Consider the following 18,446-nt stretch of genomic DNA (forward strand, 5'->3'; position numbering starts at 1 on the left):
TCTTCTTCTTCTTCTTCTTCTTCTTCTTCTTCTTCTTCTTCTTCTTCTTCTTCTTCTTCTTCTTCTTCTTCTTCTTCTTCTTCTTCTTTGTCACTGTGTACACAGGAGCTGAGGGCAACCCACAACTCACAGGGGAAATCCGCAATTCACATCTGACTTTCCTCGTCCCAGCTTGTGCCACTCTACAGTGTGTGAACTGGCCTTTCCAAATTCAGATTAATCTATGGCATTCAGGGGTGTCAAACATATGGCCCGTGGACTGGAACCGGCCTGTCCAGGGCTCTTATCCGGCCTGAGAGCAACTGGTCATTACCTTTATTGCCAGATGACAGAGGCTGTGCGTTGTGTCCCTGTATACTGTCCCAGTCCTAATGAGTAATGGGCGGTGGATTTGGGAGGGTGGGCATCCGGGAGACACTTTGAAGAAATACTGTAAGAGGGTTAATCAGTGGTCATACGGGTCCCTGTTAGAGATGTGAAGGCCCGGAAAAAAACTGGAAAAATTTAGGAAAAAACAGTTCCCCCCTGTTTTTTTCCTGAAGCTTTTTTTTTTTTTCCAAAAAATTGGAAAAATTGAAAAAAGAAAAGAAAAGGAAAAAAAATGATAATGGAACGTTTTATTTTAACATGATGGATAAAATATTTTAAGACAAGGTGTTCAAATATTTTCCAAATCATTTCTAAAATATATACATATGGTATCAGATTGATCTAATTTCTGTGCACTGAGGACAAACAAGTCCTAGGTTACAAACTGAACTCTCCAATGCAAGAATAAGATGCATTTCTTCCTTTAGGAGGTGCTATTGTCACGAGAAAAGAAAAAGGTTTCAGTTTTGTTTTTGCATGTGGGCGGGTATTCTGTTTGTAATAACTGTTTGGGTACACTATATTTTTAATATGCTAGTTGTGATAATTTCATGCCAAGTAAAAATATCCATAGTCATATTTTATGTTCCTAAAGTAACAGAATTACTTTCAATCTAGAAAAGACAAAAGAAGTGCTAATGTAGCATTTTTTTCAATTTTCCCAAAAATTTCTGGTTTTTTCCGGAAAAAAACTGGGTTTTTTTTGAGCTTCAAAATTTCCAAAAATTTTACATCTCTAGGACCTGTAGAAAGACCTGGGCAGAGACAGGCTGTGGGATGTTCACAAGACTGACAGATCACACTTGGGGAGTTGGGTTGAATTGGGTGGGATTCCGTTTTATGTCAGCATTTCGTTCTCTCCCATCTGAGCAGCAGGTGGCGGCCTCCGCTTGGCAAATGGAAACAGCAGCTGCCAGGGCCGGGTGGAAGTCTTGTACGGGGACACCTGGGGGACCGTTTGTGACGACGACTGGGATTTCCCCAATGCCCAGGTGGTCTGCCGGCAGGTGGGCTGCGGCTCAGCGCTGGTGGCCACTGTGCTGGGGTACTTCGGCTACGGCACCGGACCCATCCTTCTGGACAACGTGGATTGTTCGGGCAGAGAAACCGACTTGGCCGAGTGCTTTAACCTGGGCTGGGGACAACACAACTGCGGCCACCACGAAGATGCCGGTGTCATCTGCAGAAGTGAGAAATGTGCACGATTGCGGTGATCTGTGCTTTAACGGCTACCCTGCCATTCGAACCAGAAAGTCCTTCGGTGCTTACGTATCATAGCAAGATTTGGACTTCTATGATTCACCTGTTTTGCATGCAAAAGGAAACAGGCGTCCCCACCTGAAGGATCTCGGGTGTGGAAAAAGGCCTGTGTCTCTCTCTCTTATCCCTCTGTGCCTAAGACCCATGGTTGCCAGCCTTCAGGCGGCGACTGGAGATCTCCAGATGACAGAGATCGCTTCCATTGGAGAAAATGGGTGCTTTGGAAGGTGGATTGTGCGACATTATATCCTACTGAGGTCCTTCCCTTTGCCAAACCCCGCCCTCCCCAGGCTCCACCCCAAAATCTCCAGGTATTTCCCAACCAAGAGCTGGCAACCCTACCAGTGAGAAATAGATGGAAAGTGTAGACCAGGGGTGTCAAACATGTGGCCCGGGGGCCAGATCAGGCCCCCGGTGGGCTTCCATCAGGCCCGCAGTGCAACTGGCCATCTCCTGCTTCCAGTTCTGCTGCTGCATCATAGCTTGCTTTGCCAGACTCTCTTAATCACTCCGCCATTTCATGTTTTCACCTGGGTCCTAGATTCAGAACTCTGAGCATGAGATTTCTGTGGTGAATGTCAATAAATCAAAGTAGGTTTGCAACTTACAGAGCTAATGTTTTAAGCATGTTTTTATTCTAAGTAAAAAAACACTATTTGTGTTTGTGTCCTTTATAAAGTTTATATCTCTGCTACCTGGCATTACATTTTATGACACGCATGGCCCGGCCCAACAAGGTCTCATTTATGTCAGATCCGGCCCTTATAACAAATGACTTCGACATCCCTGGTGTAGACCGTATTACAGTGAACACATTTTTATTTAGATTTATTTACGTGACTTATAGTCTGCCTTTCTCAGGGGAACTCAAAGCGGACTACAAAAAGTAAGTCAGTACAACTAACAGGATAGGACTTCCAGTGGACAATGCAATAGGATTTGGATTGTAGGCATCAGGAACTAACTAGATCTGAACAGATCTGAAGCAACACGTAAGTATTTATGTGATGCATTAAACGATGCAAAATCGACACGATAGGATCCTACTTAGAACGACGGTCATGAAAGAAGCTTTTTTTCTTTTTAAAAAAGATCTTATTGAGTAATATACATAACAATAAAACAGGATTAAGAATGTCTAATCAGAATATAAGGAGCTGCGGTGGCTCAAGTGGTTAAGACGCTGAACTGCAGGCTGTGGAAGGTCAGTAGTTCAGCAGTTTGAGACCCGAGTGTGCCGCATGACGGAGTGAGCTCCCGTCTCTAGTTCCAGTTCCTGCCAACCTAGCAGTTCGGAAGCAAGAAATTGCAAGTAGATAAATAGGTACCACTTCGGTGGGAAGGTAACAGCGTTCCATGCGCCTCTGCGTCTAGTCATGCTGGCCACATGACCACGGAAACGTCTTCGGACAGCGCTGGCTCTTCGGCTTAGAAACGGAGATGAGCACCGCAACCCTAGAGTCGGATTCGACTGGCTTTCGAGCAAGGGAAACCTTTACCTTTACCTTAATCAGAATATAACATATCAGTAGGAAAACTATGACTGTTGTTAGCTTGACAGTATCAACAAGCAAACATATGTAACACAAATGCTTTTATAACGAAGGTGACAACTAGTCGGTCATATAGCTACAATGTGAAGTCAAAGGGCCCAAAAAACTAATAAAAGTAAGCCCACTCAGACTCACATGAGGGCTCTCCAAGTGTAATCTATGTTCAAAAATGAATCCAAGTACTATAATTGGAGTTGGAGGGAGGAATGTTTTGGTCTGCCGTGTAGGTTAGTGGTGGAAACCACATAAGAAGAAAGAAGCTTGTTTAGGGCAGAATCGGTGGGCATCCGGAACTTAGTTCACCATATTGCTCAGTGCAAAACGAGGCCTAAACAGAACCTCAGACTAAAAGGAGCAGGTCTGGTTCGGAAAATGAAACAAAATCCTTTCCAGATCGATGAATTACAAGGGCATTTGTGGTGCTTCACTCCATGGCTAAATATACCCTCACTTTTCCCCGGATGCAGGTGCGGAAGAATCTGAAGAGCATTTCCAAGAAGACGGGTCGGCCACCACCAGCGCAACCACAACTCGTCCCAAGGATGGTATGTGAGGCCCAGGGCAAACCGCGGTCCCCAAATAACCCCAAGGCAGCCTCCATTCTCCATAGGGTCCTCCATTCTCTATGGCCAGATTTCTTCCATGCTTCTTGGCATTCCACATGCATCTCTTTTTGCAGCACAACAGATGCCCTAGCAATAGCGCTGTTGGGTTTTTTACTTCTGAGTTTTTCTACAGACTTCTTCGCATGGGCAGGCGGTCTCAGATTTCAGCTCCTTCTGCTCATTTGCTTTGTTCTCCCCTCCCCTCGCCAAACCCTGCCAGTTTGGTGCAGTGGTTAATTTAGATATTCCCCTAGTAGGGATGCCAGCCTTCAGGTGGGACCTGATTCCGGATCCCCCAGAATTTAAGCTCATCTCCGGGACATCCTTGATGTGATGATGTCGCTCAGAAGTGATGTCATCATGCTGGGGATGTCATGCAGGGATGCTCTGGTTTAAGGGCAAAACTCAATGGTAAAACCGGCTTAAAACCATAGAGTTTTGCCCTTAAACCAGAGCGTCCCCATGTGACGTCACTGGTATGATGACATCACTTCTGATTGATGTCATCACGTCAAGGAAGTCACGTGGAGACGTGGCTGTTTGGGGATGGAGTTTCCCCCATCGGCCAGATGGCCAGTGGTGGGGAGAAGCCCCCAAGACTGGGGGAACCCCCACCCTGACCTGGGGACTGGCAAGCCTAAGCGAAACTGGAATCAAAGGAGAGTGGAGGACCACATAGAGAGAAAATCCAGAATGATAGAGGGAGAGTATCATGGAAATTGGCTCAGCCCTAATAGTCACATCTCAGTAGACTTTCCCCAAACGTTAGGATCCAGGACTGCAAGCTTTCCTACAATCAGGGGTCGTTTCGTAGAAAAAGAGCTAAGGGAACTCATTAGCATAACTCATTAGCATATGCCACACCCCCTGACATCACCAGAAGTGTGTCGTAAGGCCACACCCCCTCACATCACCGGAAGTGTGTCATAAGGCCACACACCCCGCCCCCAACGGTCCCGGCCGCCGGCGCCGGCTTTGCAGCTCCACTGCCGAGCCCCGTGAGGGGCCTGGCGGTGGACCTGCAAGGCCGGCGGGAGTGCAAGGAAGCCCCGTGAACGAAGGCCCTCCCTGGCCCCAGGCAGGCAGGGGTGGGGAGAGGCAGGGAGGAAGCAACTTACCCTCCCTCTTCTCCTGCCTCTTCCTGGCTGAATGACAGCCGGAAGCAGGGGGCGGGGCTTCATCATGTGCCTCCCCCCCCGTACCTCCCCCGGGGGAACCGCGATCCCCTGCGATCCCCCCCCCCCCGAAATGACGTCTGCCTACAATTAACAAGATCACAAAACAAGAAAAGATGGGGACGGGCGACCGATTTTGGAGCATGGATCCTAGGTTTTGCCCATCATTGCAATACCATTCTCCCCGTTCACAGGTTTCCTGCGTCTGGTCAATGGCAGCCACCGCTGTGAAGGCCGGGTGGAGATGTTCTACCTGTTGCAGTGGGGGACGGTGTGCGACGATGCTTGGGACCTCAAGGACGTGAAGGTGGTGTGTCGGCAGATGGGCTGTGGGCGTGCCTTAGCCGCTTGGGGGGAAGCACGGTACGGCCAAGGCGCCGGCTACATTTTCCTCGACAACCTCAAGTGCAAAGGTGACGAGTCGTCCCTCCTGCGCTGTTCCCACATCCGCTGGAACGTGCACAATTGTGATCACTCAGAAGACGCTGGTGCCCTTTGCAACCTACTATGATGTGTGGGAAGGTACCATCAGGGCTCTGTGCATACCCTTGTTCCCTGCAAGCCGGCAAAAACTCCAGAATGTGATGACAGGAGCGGAATTCAACTCCTTTAGCTTTTTCCTCCCGTTTAGGGATGCCAGCCTCCAGGTGGGATCTGGGGATCCCCTGGAATTACAGCTCATCTCCAGAGTACAGAGATCAGTTATCCTGGAGGAGATGGATGCTTTGGAAGGTGCTGGGTGGCATTATGTACCCCACTAAGGTCCCTGTCCTCCCCAGGCTCCATCCCCAAATCTCCAGGAGTTTCCCAACCTGGATCCGGCACCCCTAACCCCCATACCCTGCCGGTGGCTAGGGGAACCTGGCAGCCCTACTTATTTTTAAGCAAGTTTCTAGGCCTTATGGTAGGTTTAGAAATGAGAAGGAAATGCCTGCCGCATGCCCAGAAACCAGAAGAATTGCTGAACAATACGTCAGTGTTCTCCTTGCCCTTCCCCGTGACAATCAGAAGAAGAATAAATCACACAGAGTTTTTAGTGATGGTGCTGATGTTTGCAGCTGCCAGCCCCAGGGAGCAAGCCCAAGCAGGTCTACTCAGAAGTAAGTCCCACATTATTTATTGGGGCCTACTCCCAGGAAGGAGCTGCAGTGGCTCAAGTGGTTAAGACGCTGAACTGCAGGCTGTGGAAGGTCGGTAGTTCAGCAGTTCGAGACCCGAGTGTGCCACATGACGGAGTGAGCTCCCGTCTCTAGTTCCAGCTCCTGCCAACCTAGCAGTTCGAAAGCAAGAAATTGCAAGTAGATAAATAGGGACCACTTCGGTGGGAAGGTAACAGCGTTCCGTGCTCCTTGGTGTTTAGTCATGCCGGCCACATGACCACGGAAACGTCTTCGGACGGCGCTGGCTCTTCGGCTTTGAAACGGAGATGAGCACCGCAACCCTAGAGTCGGATTCGACTGGCTTTCGAGCAAGGGAACCTTTACCTTTTTACTCCCAGGAAAGCATCTTTAACATTGTGATTTCAGTCTATGCATTTGCTCAGCTCCTAATGGTCAGTTCCGTTACAAATTGAGCATACCCTTTTTTAAAGAAGTCCCTGTACATCTCAGAGGTTATTATTTTGTTAGCGAACGCTTGGCATGCAGCAGACCATGATGTGCCCAAGCTGGCAGCTTTGTAGGCCCGTGGGCAGAAGTTCTTTAAATCAACCTGTTACTCTTCACTAATGTTCAAGGATTGCTGCAAGCTACAAAACCAGACATTGTTTGATGGGTGTCTTATCTTCTGACAGTGGGGTGTGTGTGTGTGTGTGTGGATTAATTCTCTTGATTGTTTCTCACAAATGTTTTCTTAATGGGTGTTGTCCCCATTCAGATCTGAAACCCTCTGTTGTTCCTAAGGTGTGTTTTGTTGGAGCTGAATTTCGAAGTCTTCTTCAATGGGCTGGTGTGATGGGGGAGGGGGGAGCAGGGTGGGTAAAACTAAACTACCGTTCCCAGGGGGCAATGTGACAATGTACAGGGACATGATGACATCATTAACATGAGCACAGAGAGGACTCTCGGTAAAAGGATGACCTTTATCCACATACCGTCCAAGAAAGCTCTTAAATAAAGAGCTGATTCTAAATAAAGCCCAGGGGGATCTATTTATCTGTCTACCTATCTTTGTGTCCCCCTTTCCTCCCCCACAGGAACCCAAAGTGGCTTACGACATCCTTCTCCCCCTCTTCCACTTTATCCTCACAACAACCCTGTGAGGTAGGCTAGGCTGAGAGATGCCTATTGCTAATATATTCGCTTCATTCTCAATCTTTCCCACACATAGCTGACTGAACTACAGCAACGCATCGAACCAGAAAGGTTTGCATGACCACTTCCTAGTTTCCCTTTATGAACTGACAGTGCTGTTCCAAAGTAAAGGTAAAGATAAAAGTTTCCCTTGCTCGAAAGCCAGTCGAATCTGACTCTAGGGGGCGGTGCTCATCTCCGTTTCCAAGCCGAAGAGCCAGTGCTGTCCAGAGAAGTTTCCGTGGTTATGTGGCCAGCATGACTAGATGCTGAGGCGCACGGAATGCTGTTACCTTCCCACCGAAGTGGTCCCTATTTATCTACTTGCAATTTCTTGCTTTCGAGCTGCTAGGCTGGCAGGAGCTGGGACCAGAGACGGGAGCTCACTCCATCAGGCGGCACTCAGGGCTCAAACTGCTGAACTACCGACCTTCCAGTCCGCAGTTCAGCGTCTTAACCACTGAGCCACCATAACCCTGTTCCAAAGTAGCTTCACCCAATTACAGTGGAACTCCAGGGAGGATCAACAACACTGTTGTCTCTCTCCTGCTGCCACTGAAAGACCATTCACAGGGAGTGAGAATGGCAGTCTGGTGGTTCCTTGCAGAGTGTCAGCAACTCTTCCAACACTTCCCCAAGCTTGCCATCACTGGCCTAGTTACAGTGTAAGGGTCAAACCCAGGGACTGTTGGGATGAGACCCAGGCACTTTTCGTCATACATCAGCCTGGCAACTTGTCGAGGGAGGGCTTGTCCTCTGCTATGATGCAGTGCCACCCACGACAGATAGGCAGAAAGTGGTATTGCAACTATTAGTTGAATGAGGAGGAGCTACAGTGGTTCAGTGGTTAAGACGCTGAACTGCAGGCTGGAAGGTTGGTAGTTCAGCAGTTTGAGACCTGAGTGTGCCGCATGACGGAGTGAGCTCCCATCTCTGGTTCCAGCTCCTGCCAACCTAGCAGTTAGAAAGCAAGAAATTGCAAGTAGATAAATAGGTACCGCTTCGGTGGGAAGCTAACAGCGTTCCATGCGCCTTGGCATCCAGTCATGCCGGCCACATCACCACGGAAACGTCTTCGGACAGGGCTGGCTCTTCGGCTTGGAAACGGAGATGAGCACCGCAACCCTAGAATTGGATTCGACTGGCTTTCGAGCAAGAGAAACCTTTACCTTTAGCTAAATGAGGATTGGCTGACCCAAGGTTCCAAGGGGGTTCCGCCAGAAAGTGTAAAGTAGTGGACAGTGGCCTGGCTTCTCAGTTTGAGCATCCGGCGGCTCCGCTTGGCTCTGACAGAGCAATCCCACAATCTGCTATGAGAACAAAGCTGCTGCTGGCCTCCTCCTCTGGCCTGATCCCAGGTACCGCCCACTGCCTGAGCCTGCTGCTGGGGCATTTCTGGGTGTGGCCTCACTCTTGCTTCCTTCCCCACAGCCTCTGCCTGGGCTGCCTGCCTCAGCAGTGTTTGGGTGAGGCTGCCCCCTGCTGCCGTCTCCTCTGGAGCAGGTAAAAGCAGGGTTGGGGCCACCACGCCGGACATCTCTCCCTCTCTTTGCCAGATTTCTAATTTAAATTGCAGCTCTGCCTCTGCCATTGCAATATGTAAAAGCCCACCCCCCACCCCCCGAATTCCAACCTCCCATTGCACAGTGAGTGAAAAACCAGGGTGTGTATCAGTGCCAGAAACGCAAGCTGTTGCAGGGCAGCAGCTATGAAAATGAACTTTAAGGTCCTCCAAACATCATTGAAAACATGTTTTTAAAATTCAGTTTTATTATTACAATCCTAGATCAGCCAACAATAATGTAAACAACAGAGTCAGTAACACATAAAAGAAAATGTATACATATATAGTGAAAATTCGTGACATTCGAAAAACCCTGCTGGATCGAACCAACTAATCCAGCATCCCTTTTCACACGTTGGCCAACCAGAAGAACCACGAGCAGGTCACAGACACTAAACCCACTTCCAGTTGTTGGTGACTGCCCTGTAAAGGTATAGTGCTTCTGTGCATGGTGGTTCTATTGATCCATCATGGATAATAGCCATAGACGTACCTCTCCTCCACGACTGTCTTAATGATCCGGCCTTCTCACATCAAGTTGGGGCATTAAAAACAATCAACAACAAAAAAACCCAACCCACTCTCTGTTATAGAATTCTCCTTATTTTTTGGTGCTGGATTCTGGACCCTTTTTGTGTATAAAATGTATCTTGACTCTGTAGAATTTAACTGCTTTTCAGCATCTCAGTGCAAGCGAAGTCTACGGCAGGTTGAAATCAGTCGAACGGCAGAACAGCGCTAAGGAAACTGGAGCAGTAGAGAATCTGAGGTGCTCAGGATGGAAAGATAGATCAGTAGAAGTGGCTTTGAAGAGTCAGATGTCTAGACCAATAAAACAAAGGAACCCCTGTAAATATATGTAATGTGGGGAGGGGGTTGAGGGGAAATAGAAGGAAGTGTTTATATAATTCTTTTGTTAATAATACGGTGCGCCCGTTCCGCCGGTTGTCATTTTCCTTCACACATTTATGTTTTGAATAAATAAAAGCCTTTCAAAATCAGCCGGGAGTCAGTACATTTACGCAGATGACAGACAGGCAGGGAGACGCAAAAGGCGGGTAGATGTATCGCTCTTCGCCCGACACGTCATAAATTAATATTCTGTTTTCACTGTTCAGGAACAAACAGCAAATAAGTGACAAGAATCACAATACGCTCCCCACCTCACCGTCTAGGCTCTGCTCACCTCCAGCTACGAAAGAACACAGCTGTGGGCAGAAAGGGGGGTGGAGGCGTCAGAGGGCTGCTCCGTTGAAAGGGCCGTGGCTCAGTGGCAGCAGAGCATCTGCTTGGCATGGGGAAGGTCTCGCGTTCAATCCCTGGCATCTCCAGTTAACAGGATCATGAAGTCGGCGATGTGCCCCTGACAGAGCATCTGCTTGGCAAGCAGAAGGTCCCAGGTTTGGTCCCCTGCGTCTTCATTTAAATGGATCAGGTGACAGGTAACGTGCAGGGATCTCTACCTGAGACCCTGGAGAGCCGCTGCCAGTCTGAGTAGACGATACTGATCTTGATGGACCGATGGTCTGATTCAGTATAAGGCAGCTTTGTGTGGTGTTACTAGGGATGCCAGCCTCCAGGTGGGCCCTGGGCATCCTCCGGAATGACAACTCATCTCCAGACCACAGAGATCAATTCCTTGTGGTTAAGTGAGCAGACTCTAATCTGGGAGTACCGGGTTTGATTCCCCACTCCTCCACTTGCACCTGCTGATGTGACTTTGGGTCAGTCACAAGCTCTGGCACAGCTGTTCCTGAAAGAGCAGTTTGTGTCAGAGCTCTCTCAGCCCCACCCAACTCACAGGGTGTCTGTTGTGGGGAGGGGAAGGGAAAGGAGTGGACCTCCTGATGGCACTGGTATTTCTGGCCACTGTGTGATACAGAGTATTGGACTGGATGGGCCTTTGGCCTGATCCAACATTGGCATGTTCTTATGTTCTTATGAGTTTGTAAGCCGCTCTGAGACACCTTTGGGTAGTGAAGGGTGGGGTATAAATCCAATCTCCTCCTCCTCCTCCTCCTCCTTCTTCTTCTTCTTCTGGGAAATGGCTGCTTTGGAGGGTGGACTCGAGGGCATTGTACCCCACTGAGGCCCCTGTCCTCCCCAGGCTCCACCCCCAAATCTCCAGGAGTTCCCAACCTGGATCTGGCAACCCTGCCCACCCATCCCCTGCCAGCGGCCAGGCAGGAACTGGCATCCCTTTGTGTGTTCACAGAAAGTATGTTGGACTGTGAGTCTCTGCAGCTTCCTCTTTGGTCCAGCAGTGGATGAGTGGGCCATGGCTTGAAGATCTGCCTGACATCTTTCAGTTCACCGGTTCAAAACTTGCTGTGGGCATTACCCACGACACATAAGTCGGGGCGCAAAGTAACCTTACTGGTCTTGACTGGCACTGTCTTGGCAAGGGACTGCAGAGTGGAGTGCCACTTGGGCGCCTTCCTCACCCTACCGGGCCCACCGGGGCTTCCTTTCATCCCTGCCCATAATAAAGGTGAGATCTGTGTTGCAAAACCAAGATGCTGCAGGCTGGAACCAGTATACAGCTCCCTTGTATGCTGAAACAGCCCTGTGGTGTGTTAATGAGGTGTTAATGGCTCTGGAGGGAGGTGTAAAATCACTCCAAACCTGGCTGCTTTGGATTCAGCCTGGCTCGAGGCACTGCTGTCTCTGTGGAGCCTTCGAAAGAACAGAGCACTGAAGCCTGGATCATTCCATACTGTGTACAGGAACAGGAAGCCTTGAAAAATAACTTTAATTAAAAGCTGCTGGGAGGAGGAGGAGGATGCCTGCCGCATCTCTGCATGATTTATTTCTCTGCTTTCACTTCCAATCACTTTCTGGAGGGGATGGAGGGATTCTTCTGTCTCAGTTGTAACGGAAGCATTCAGTTGCTCTCTGATTCAGCTTGAAAATTTAAGAAGAGCCCCGAGGATCAGGTCCATCTTGTGCAGTGTCCTGCTTCATACAGTGACCGGCCACATGGCTCTGGAAGGCCCATCAGTAGGAACTCAAAGCCAACAAGAGGAGGAGGAGGAGGAGGAGGAGGAGGAGGAGGAGGAAGAGGAGATTGGATTTATACCCTGCGCTTCACTACCCGAAGGAGTCTCAGAGTGGCTTACATTTTCCTTTCCCTTCCCCTCCCCACAACAGACACCCTGTGAGGTAGGTGGGGCTGAGAGAGCTCTCTCGAGAACTGCCTTTGAGAGAACAGGTCTGAGAGAACTTGTGACTGACCCAAGGTCACACCAGCAGCTGCATGTAGAGGCGTGGGGAATTAAACCCGGTTCTCCCAGATTAGAGTTCACGCTCCTAACCACGACACCAAACTGGCCCTCAAAGCCTCACGGCTAGGGTTGCCAACCTCCAGATGGGGCCTGGGGATCTCCTGGAATTACACTGACCTCCAGATGACAGAGATCAGTCCCCCTGGAGAACATGGCCGCTTTGGAGGGTGGACTCTATGGCATTATACCCTGCTGAGGCCCCCCCAACCCCCCCCCGGCTCCATTCCCAAATCTCCAGGAATTTTCCTATGCAGAGCTGGCAAACCTACTCACAACTGGTATTTGGAAGTACACTGCTTCCGCACATTCAGTCGCCATGGCTAGTAGCCACTGGCCTGTGCTCCATGAGTTTGTCTAATCCCCTTTTAAAGTCATTTCAGCAAGGAGCCCCAGCTCTGTGCTGGGGAAACCTGAAGGCCTCAATCACGAGTCACATGGGACCAGAGCGCAACATCCCCCAAGGGGATCCGTCGTTTATACCCATTTCACTCGGCTCTTATCCAGCTTGGACCTGCTCAGATCAATAGCATCGATTAGTTCCTGCTTCATCATCTCTTAGCAGGACATGGTGGTTCAGGAGCCGGGGAAAGAGGGAGGGAGAGAGAGGGGGGGAGGGAGAGAGGGAGCCAGAGAGACAAATGAATATTTTACGAGGTCTGGAGCACAGCCGGTGGTTATTTTCAGGCTGGATTGACGACCTGTCCAGAAGGAGGAACAGGAGGGGAGGAAAGGTGGCCTGAAAGGTCTGAACGGAGTGAGCCCTGGGGCGATTCTGCATCTAGCATTCGCTCCACATCTTCTCAGCTGGGAAGAAAAAGCGCAGCTCAAAACCAGGGCGAAGGATCAGAGCTGGAGCAGCTGCTTCGCGTGCAGAAGTTCCCCGGTTCAATCCCTGGCATGTCTACTTAAAAGGAACAGGCAGGCGGTGAGGTGAAGGACCTCTGCCTGAGATAGGATTGCCGTGTGCCCCCTGGCCACTGGTGGTGGGGGTAGCCTGGATCCAGGCTGGGAAAGTCCTAGAGATTTGGGGAAGACAGGGATCTCAGTGGGGTACAATGCCATTAAGTCCACCTTCCAGAGCATCCATTTTCTCCAGGGGAACTGATCTCTGTAGTCTAGAGATGAGCTGTAATTCCAGGGGATCCCCAGGTCCCACCTGGAGGCTGGCATCCCTAACTCGAGACCCAAGAGAGCTGCCACCAGGCAGAATCAACAAGATAGACCAAGGCTCCAATCACACGTACCTTTAGATCTGACATAGCTGTGAATGCCTCATGGATCTAAAGGGAGTGATCAGGCAGCAACATCTGGGAAGGATCCTGCAGTCGTCGGCGACCCGTGCTGCTCCGCCACGGAAGCGGTGTTAAGACAGCGGGGATTTTGTTGTTGTTCAGTCGCACAGTCGAGTCCGACTCTTCGCGACCCCATGGACCACATCACGCCGGGCCCTCCTGTCTTCTGTCATGCTCTGGAGTTTGCTCAACTTCATGTTCGTTGCATCTATGACACTGTCTAACCATCTCATCCTTTGCCGTCCCCGTCTTCTTTGACCTTCAGTCTTTCCCAGCATCAGGGTCTTCTCCAGTGAGTGCTCCCTTCTCATTGGGTGGCCAAAGTATTTGAGTTTCAGTTTCATTATCTGGCCTTCCAGGGAACAGTCAGGGTTGATTTCTTTCAGGATTGACTGATTTCATCTTCTTGCAGTCCAGGGGACTCTCAAGAGTCTTCTCCAGCACCATCGTTCAAAAGAATCTACAGGTTCCAACGGGCCATGGACAGACTTCCCCCTGTGTGATTGTGCAAGCACGCACTCATGCAGTGGGGGTGGTCTGATCGGGCCTTCCTGGCTTGGTGCCATTCCCCCCTCCCTTTGCAGTATGCACATCATCACATACTCCCTAGGGGGCCCTCAGTGTGGAGGTGCGATTCCTCATTTATGCGCATGGGAAACAAACAGCCAAAAAAAAAAAAAAAAAGACGACTCACCCACAGTGGCATCTGACCACACAATGACAGGCTGTGCTCCCAGCTACAAAGGGCGGTGTGATCTTGCAACTGCGTGTCAAATTCCTTCGGAGGGAATAGCCTCGCTTCCCCTCCGCTTCAACTGGCACGTGTGACCACAACCCTAGAGCCCGACTCGGTAGAAGGCAGCTTCACATCTTTAATTTTCTAGCAGCTCATGTTAGTCAAAGCTTAATTTCCGTATCTCCGAGAACAGCTAAGGTCTCGCAAAACCCAGTTCTCACACAGCCAGTTCAATTAGATTTAACCTTATTTAAACCAGCTTTTTCTTCAAGGAAATATCAACAAAATGAGCCCATTGTTCGAGACCCGAGTGTGCCGCATGACGGAGTGAGCTCCCGTCTCTAGTTCCCGCACCTGCCAACCTAGCAGTTCGAAAGCAAGAAATTGCAAGTAGATAAATAGGTACCACTTCAGTGGGAAGGTAACAGCGTTCCGTGCGCCTTGGTGTTTAGTCATGCCGGCCACATGACCACGGAAATGCCTTTGGACAGCGCTGGCTCTTCGGCTTGGAAACGGAGATGACCACCGCAACCCTAGAGTTGGATTCGACTGGCTTTCGAGCAAGGGAACCTTTACCTTTTTACTAGTTAGGATGCTTGCAACTTCTGCTCACTAATGCTTTTCCAGGGCACAGCCTGTGGGTGGGCTTTTTTGACAGTAGCCCACCCCTGTGGAACAGCCTTCTGCCAGAAGTCAGAAGGCTATCACTCTAGCCAGATTTGATTTAAGAAGGCCTTTGATTCAGTCTTGGCAGGGTAGTGTCTTATATGTTTGTTTGTTTTGACCAAGAAATAACACCCCACATCTTGCGGTTTTGAATCGTCTTTCTTGTTTGATTGCAGAGTGCTTAGTTTGGAAGACGTGAGCCCCCCTGAGCCCTCTTTGGAAGGGGTGGATGGAGAGGTGGGCTACAGATGTTTTAATAAATGCAAATAAAGAAGTGAAATCAAGTTTCAGGAAAGAGGGAGGCCTACCGGCTGAGCCAGGATCTTTCCCCTCGCAAGCAGGAGAGTGAGCTGATCGGGATTAGAAAGGCAGGCCTCGGTCTGTTGACATTTGCAGTTCAGGGAATTCCTTGCTCTGGGCTACAATTGCAGCATTTGTCTGTCAGGCTTGGCAACGTGTCATTGTTTGCAGCTGGAAAGGTGCGGAGTGTGCGCATGAGAGTGTGTGTGTGTGCACATGCACTGGCCGGGGAGGGGTTTGCCGTGAGTCTTGCAGATGACTGCCACCCAGTCTTCAAATCCGGGCGTGGCCAGCTCCTGAAGCCACGTCCCTATCAATAAATATCTTCCAGTGGATCAGCAAACACCATCTGTGTGAAACAGACCTTGGCGGCAACACAGTTACACTCTGCTAAGCTTTCCTTCCCTCTCTTCCTCCGCCAGGCCGCTCATCTCCTTTCCCAGGACTCCCTTCCCTCCACGGCTCTCCTTCCCCAGTTCCCATTTTCTTCCTTCTCCATTCTTGCCATGCGTTTGATCAGGCAAGCTGGGAGAAAAGAAGGGGGTCAGAATGCACGTTGACGTTGCTAAGAAACTGGAGGGTACCCCTCCTGTCCGATTGGCTGCGCCAGTAGCAGAAGAGAGGGTGTTGCTAGGAGCCAGGTTGTGGGCAGCAGCAGGCAGCCAAGGAGAGAAAGGTGTCTGGGAGTTGTGGGATGGCTTTGCAATGCTGCTCTGGGAAGGATGGCACAGAGGATGAGTCTCATTTAGATTTACCACAGTTTAAGAAGGATATAGAGGTCGAATCTGCATTTGCATTTTAAAATTAGTTTCACGCTGCTGTGACGCGGTCTTTCTCAATGCTTGTTTGAATGTTGTTTGGAGAAGATTCTTTTAAAGCAGTGCAGAGGTGCAATGACAGCGGAGCCGCCCCAAAGGACGATAAACATATGTGGACGTGCAAAAGTATGCTAGCACTCTTGAGGTGTGAAAATGACACCAAAGGTAGACAGCTTTTTTGAAGACGGAGTCAAAAGGCTGGGACACCGGTGGGAAAGACAAATGCAGATTCAGACAGAGAAGCTGGGATGTGTCCAAAGGAGGGCAAGGAAGATGGTGAGGGGTCTGGAGACCAAGTCCTATGGGGAAAGGTTGAAGGAGCTGGGTGAGTTTAGCCTGGAGAGGAGACGACTGAGGGGTGATAGGATAACCATCTTCAGGTACCATACAGAGGATGCCATCTAGAGGATGGTGCAGAGTCGTTTTCTGATGCCCCGTAAGGTTTGACCAGAACCAGTGGGCTGAAATTAGATCAAAAGAGTTTTCGGCTAAAGATTAGAAGGAACTTCCTGACAGCTAGAGCGGTTCCTCAGTGGAACAGGCTTAGGAGGCTGAAGTTCGCAGTTCCTTATTCATTCCTTATTTATTCCTTATTCATTCCTTATTCGCAGTTCCTTATTCATTCCTTATTTGTGACTTATTTGTGAATTCATCCAGAAAGACGGAGGAGAGTGGGAAAGTTTTGGAACCCAAAATAAGGACTGGAACACCACATATCATATACCCCAACCAGGGGTCGTTTTGTAGAAAAAGAGCTAGGGGAACTCATTAGCATAACTCATTAGCATATGCAGGGGTTGTTTCATAGAAAAAGAGCTAGGGGAACTCATTAGCATAACTCATTAGCATATGCCACACCCCCTGACATCACCGGAAGTGTGTCATAAGGCCACACCCCCTGACATCACTGGAAGTGTGTCATAAGGCCACACACACCGCCCCCAACGGTCCCGGCTGCCGCCGCTGGCCTTGCAGCTCCACTGCCGAGCCCCATGAGGGGGCCCGGCGGTGGACCTGCAAGGCCGGCGGGAGTGCAAGGAAGCCCCGCGAAGGCCCTCCCTGGCCCTAGGCTGGCAGGGGTGGGGAGAGGCAGGGGGGAAGCAACTTACCCTCCCTCTTCTCCTGCCTCCTCCTGGCTGAATGAGGGCCGGAAGCGGGGCGGCTAGAAGCAGGGGGCGGGGCTTCGTCGTGTGCCCCACCCCCCGTACCTCCCCCGGGGGAACTGCGATCCCCCGCAATCCCCCAAAATGACCTCTGACCCCAACATTCAGGGGACTCTCCCCTTCAAGAAGATAGATCTGGTTTCCTGGTCCAAAGCACGGTTCTTGTTTTGTGGCTGCAGCCTGGCCCCAGGGTCTGCCTGTGTGATAGTCCTGGGGGCACTGCAGTTTTGAGTGACTGGCACAAGAACTGGGCTTTGGACCAGGACACAGCACATGTCCCCTTGAAGGGGAGAGTCTGCTGAAGATGGGGGTGTATGAAGTGTGGGGGGTCCCAACCATAGTTCCCTCTAAGCTGTGGAGTCTTGTGAACAGAAATTCTACTTTGTGAGCTACTGGCATTAAAGCTGTGAGCGCGCGATTTGACTACTTCATAAATTAGTTTGCTCTGGAGCCATCCTTCCTGAGCTAAGACAAAAATATGTGAGCTGGAGGCTTAAAAACTGTGACCTGGCTCACACTAACTCAGCATAGAGGGAACACTGGTTGGGAGCTAGTCCACCCCCCAAATCTCCAGGTATTTCCCAACCCAGAGCTGGCAGCTCTACTGTTCTACCCACAGCCACCTCAGTTTCTCCTCTGAGCAGGATTAAAGTATGTTTATTTTAAATCTGTCGGAATGGGAGGACATACAGGAGCCAGGCAAGGCATGCCTGCATTGGGCCTGATATTGTCTTGTTGCTACCAATACTGCAGGGGGTTTCCTGATGCCCATCGCCCTGTGGTGAGATTGAACTGGGATCTTCTGCATCCATTCCGCCTCTGGGCTGTCTCTATGGTTTTACCACAGAGTTTCGGGCAAATGCTAGAGTGTCGCCCTGATACATCGACATCACTTGCACAGTTAGTGATACTGTGATGTTATGGTACAAATTCAACCCACATTACACTCCTACTGGCCTGTCGAGTGGCTTCAGGGAATGGAAGGGCCCAGAAGAGGCGTTCTTCCACCACAGTGCCCATACCTTGATGCCCATCCCCGTGTGGTGCAATTGAACCGGGACTTTCTGCATCCACTCTGTCTCTGGGCTAGGGTTGCCAGCTGATGGCTGGCACCCGATGGGAGACTGGAAGAGTTGGAGATATTGGGGGGGGGGGGTGCCGTTGTATCAATGGTGGGGTGGCCAGACCTGGAAGTGACATTGATCTGCTCTAGGATTCAGAAGAAATGTTACAGTTTGGCCATGGAGTTCCCACTGAATCCGAGAGGACTGTGCCGTCACTTCCAAATCTGGCCTGGAAATGCTGTTGTGCCATTACAACAGGGTTTTTTTCTTCAAACCTCCCCCCCCCCCCCGGGCCCCCGGGCGGGG

At 50.2% G+C, this 18,446-nt stretch overlaps 1 protein-coding gene across 1 annotated transcript in view; it reads left to right on the top strand.

The window, feature by feature from the left end:
• SSC4D (scavenger receptor cysteine rich family, 4 domains) overlaps window positions 1-5,473 on the top strand; it is a 24,580-nt gene extending 19,107 nt beyond the window's left edge. Inside the window, exons 8-10 of the mRNA XM_015408040.1 lie at window positions 1,246-1,557; window positions 3,650-3,727; window positions 5,157-5,473. Of these exons, the coding sequence (XP_015263526.1) occupies window positions 1,246-1,557; window positions 3,650-3,727; window positions 5,157-5,473 (707 nt within the window). The remainder of the gene's footprint in view (window positions 1-1,245; window positions 1,558-3,649; window positions 3,728-5,156) is intronic.
• The last annotated feature ends 12,973 nt before the right edge of the window (window positions 5,474-18,446 follow it).

Source organism: Gekko japonicus, unplaced genomic scaffold, assembly GCF_001447785.1.
Source record: "Gekko japonicus isolate JY-2015 unplaced genomic scaffold, Gekko_japonicus_V1.1 scaffold1, whole genome shotgun sequence".
Taxonomy (NCBI): Eukaryota; Metazoa; Chordata; class Lepidosauria; order Squamata; family Gekkonidae; genus Gekko; species Gekko japonicus.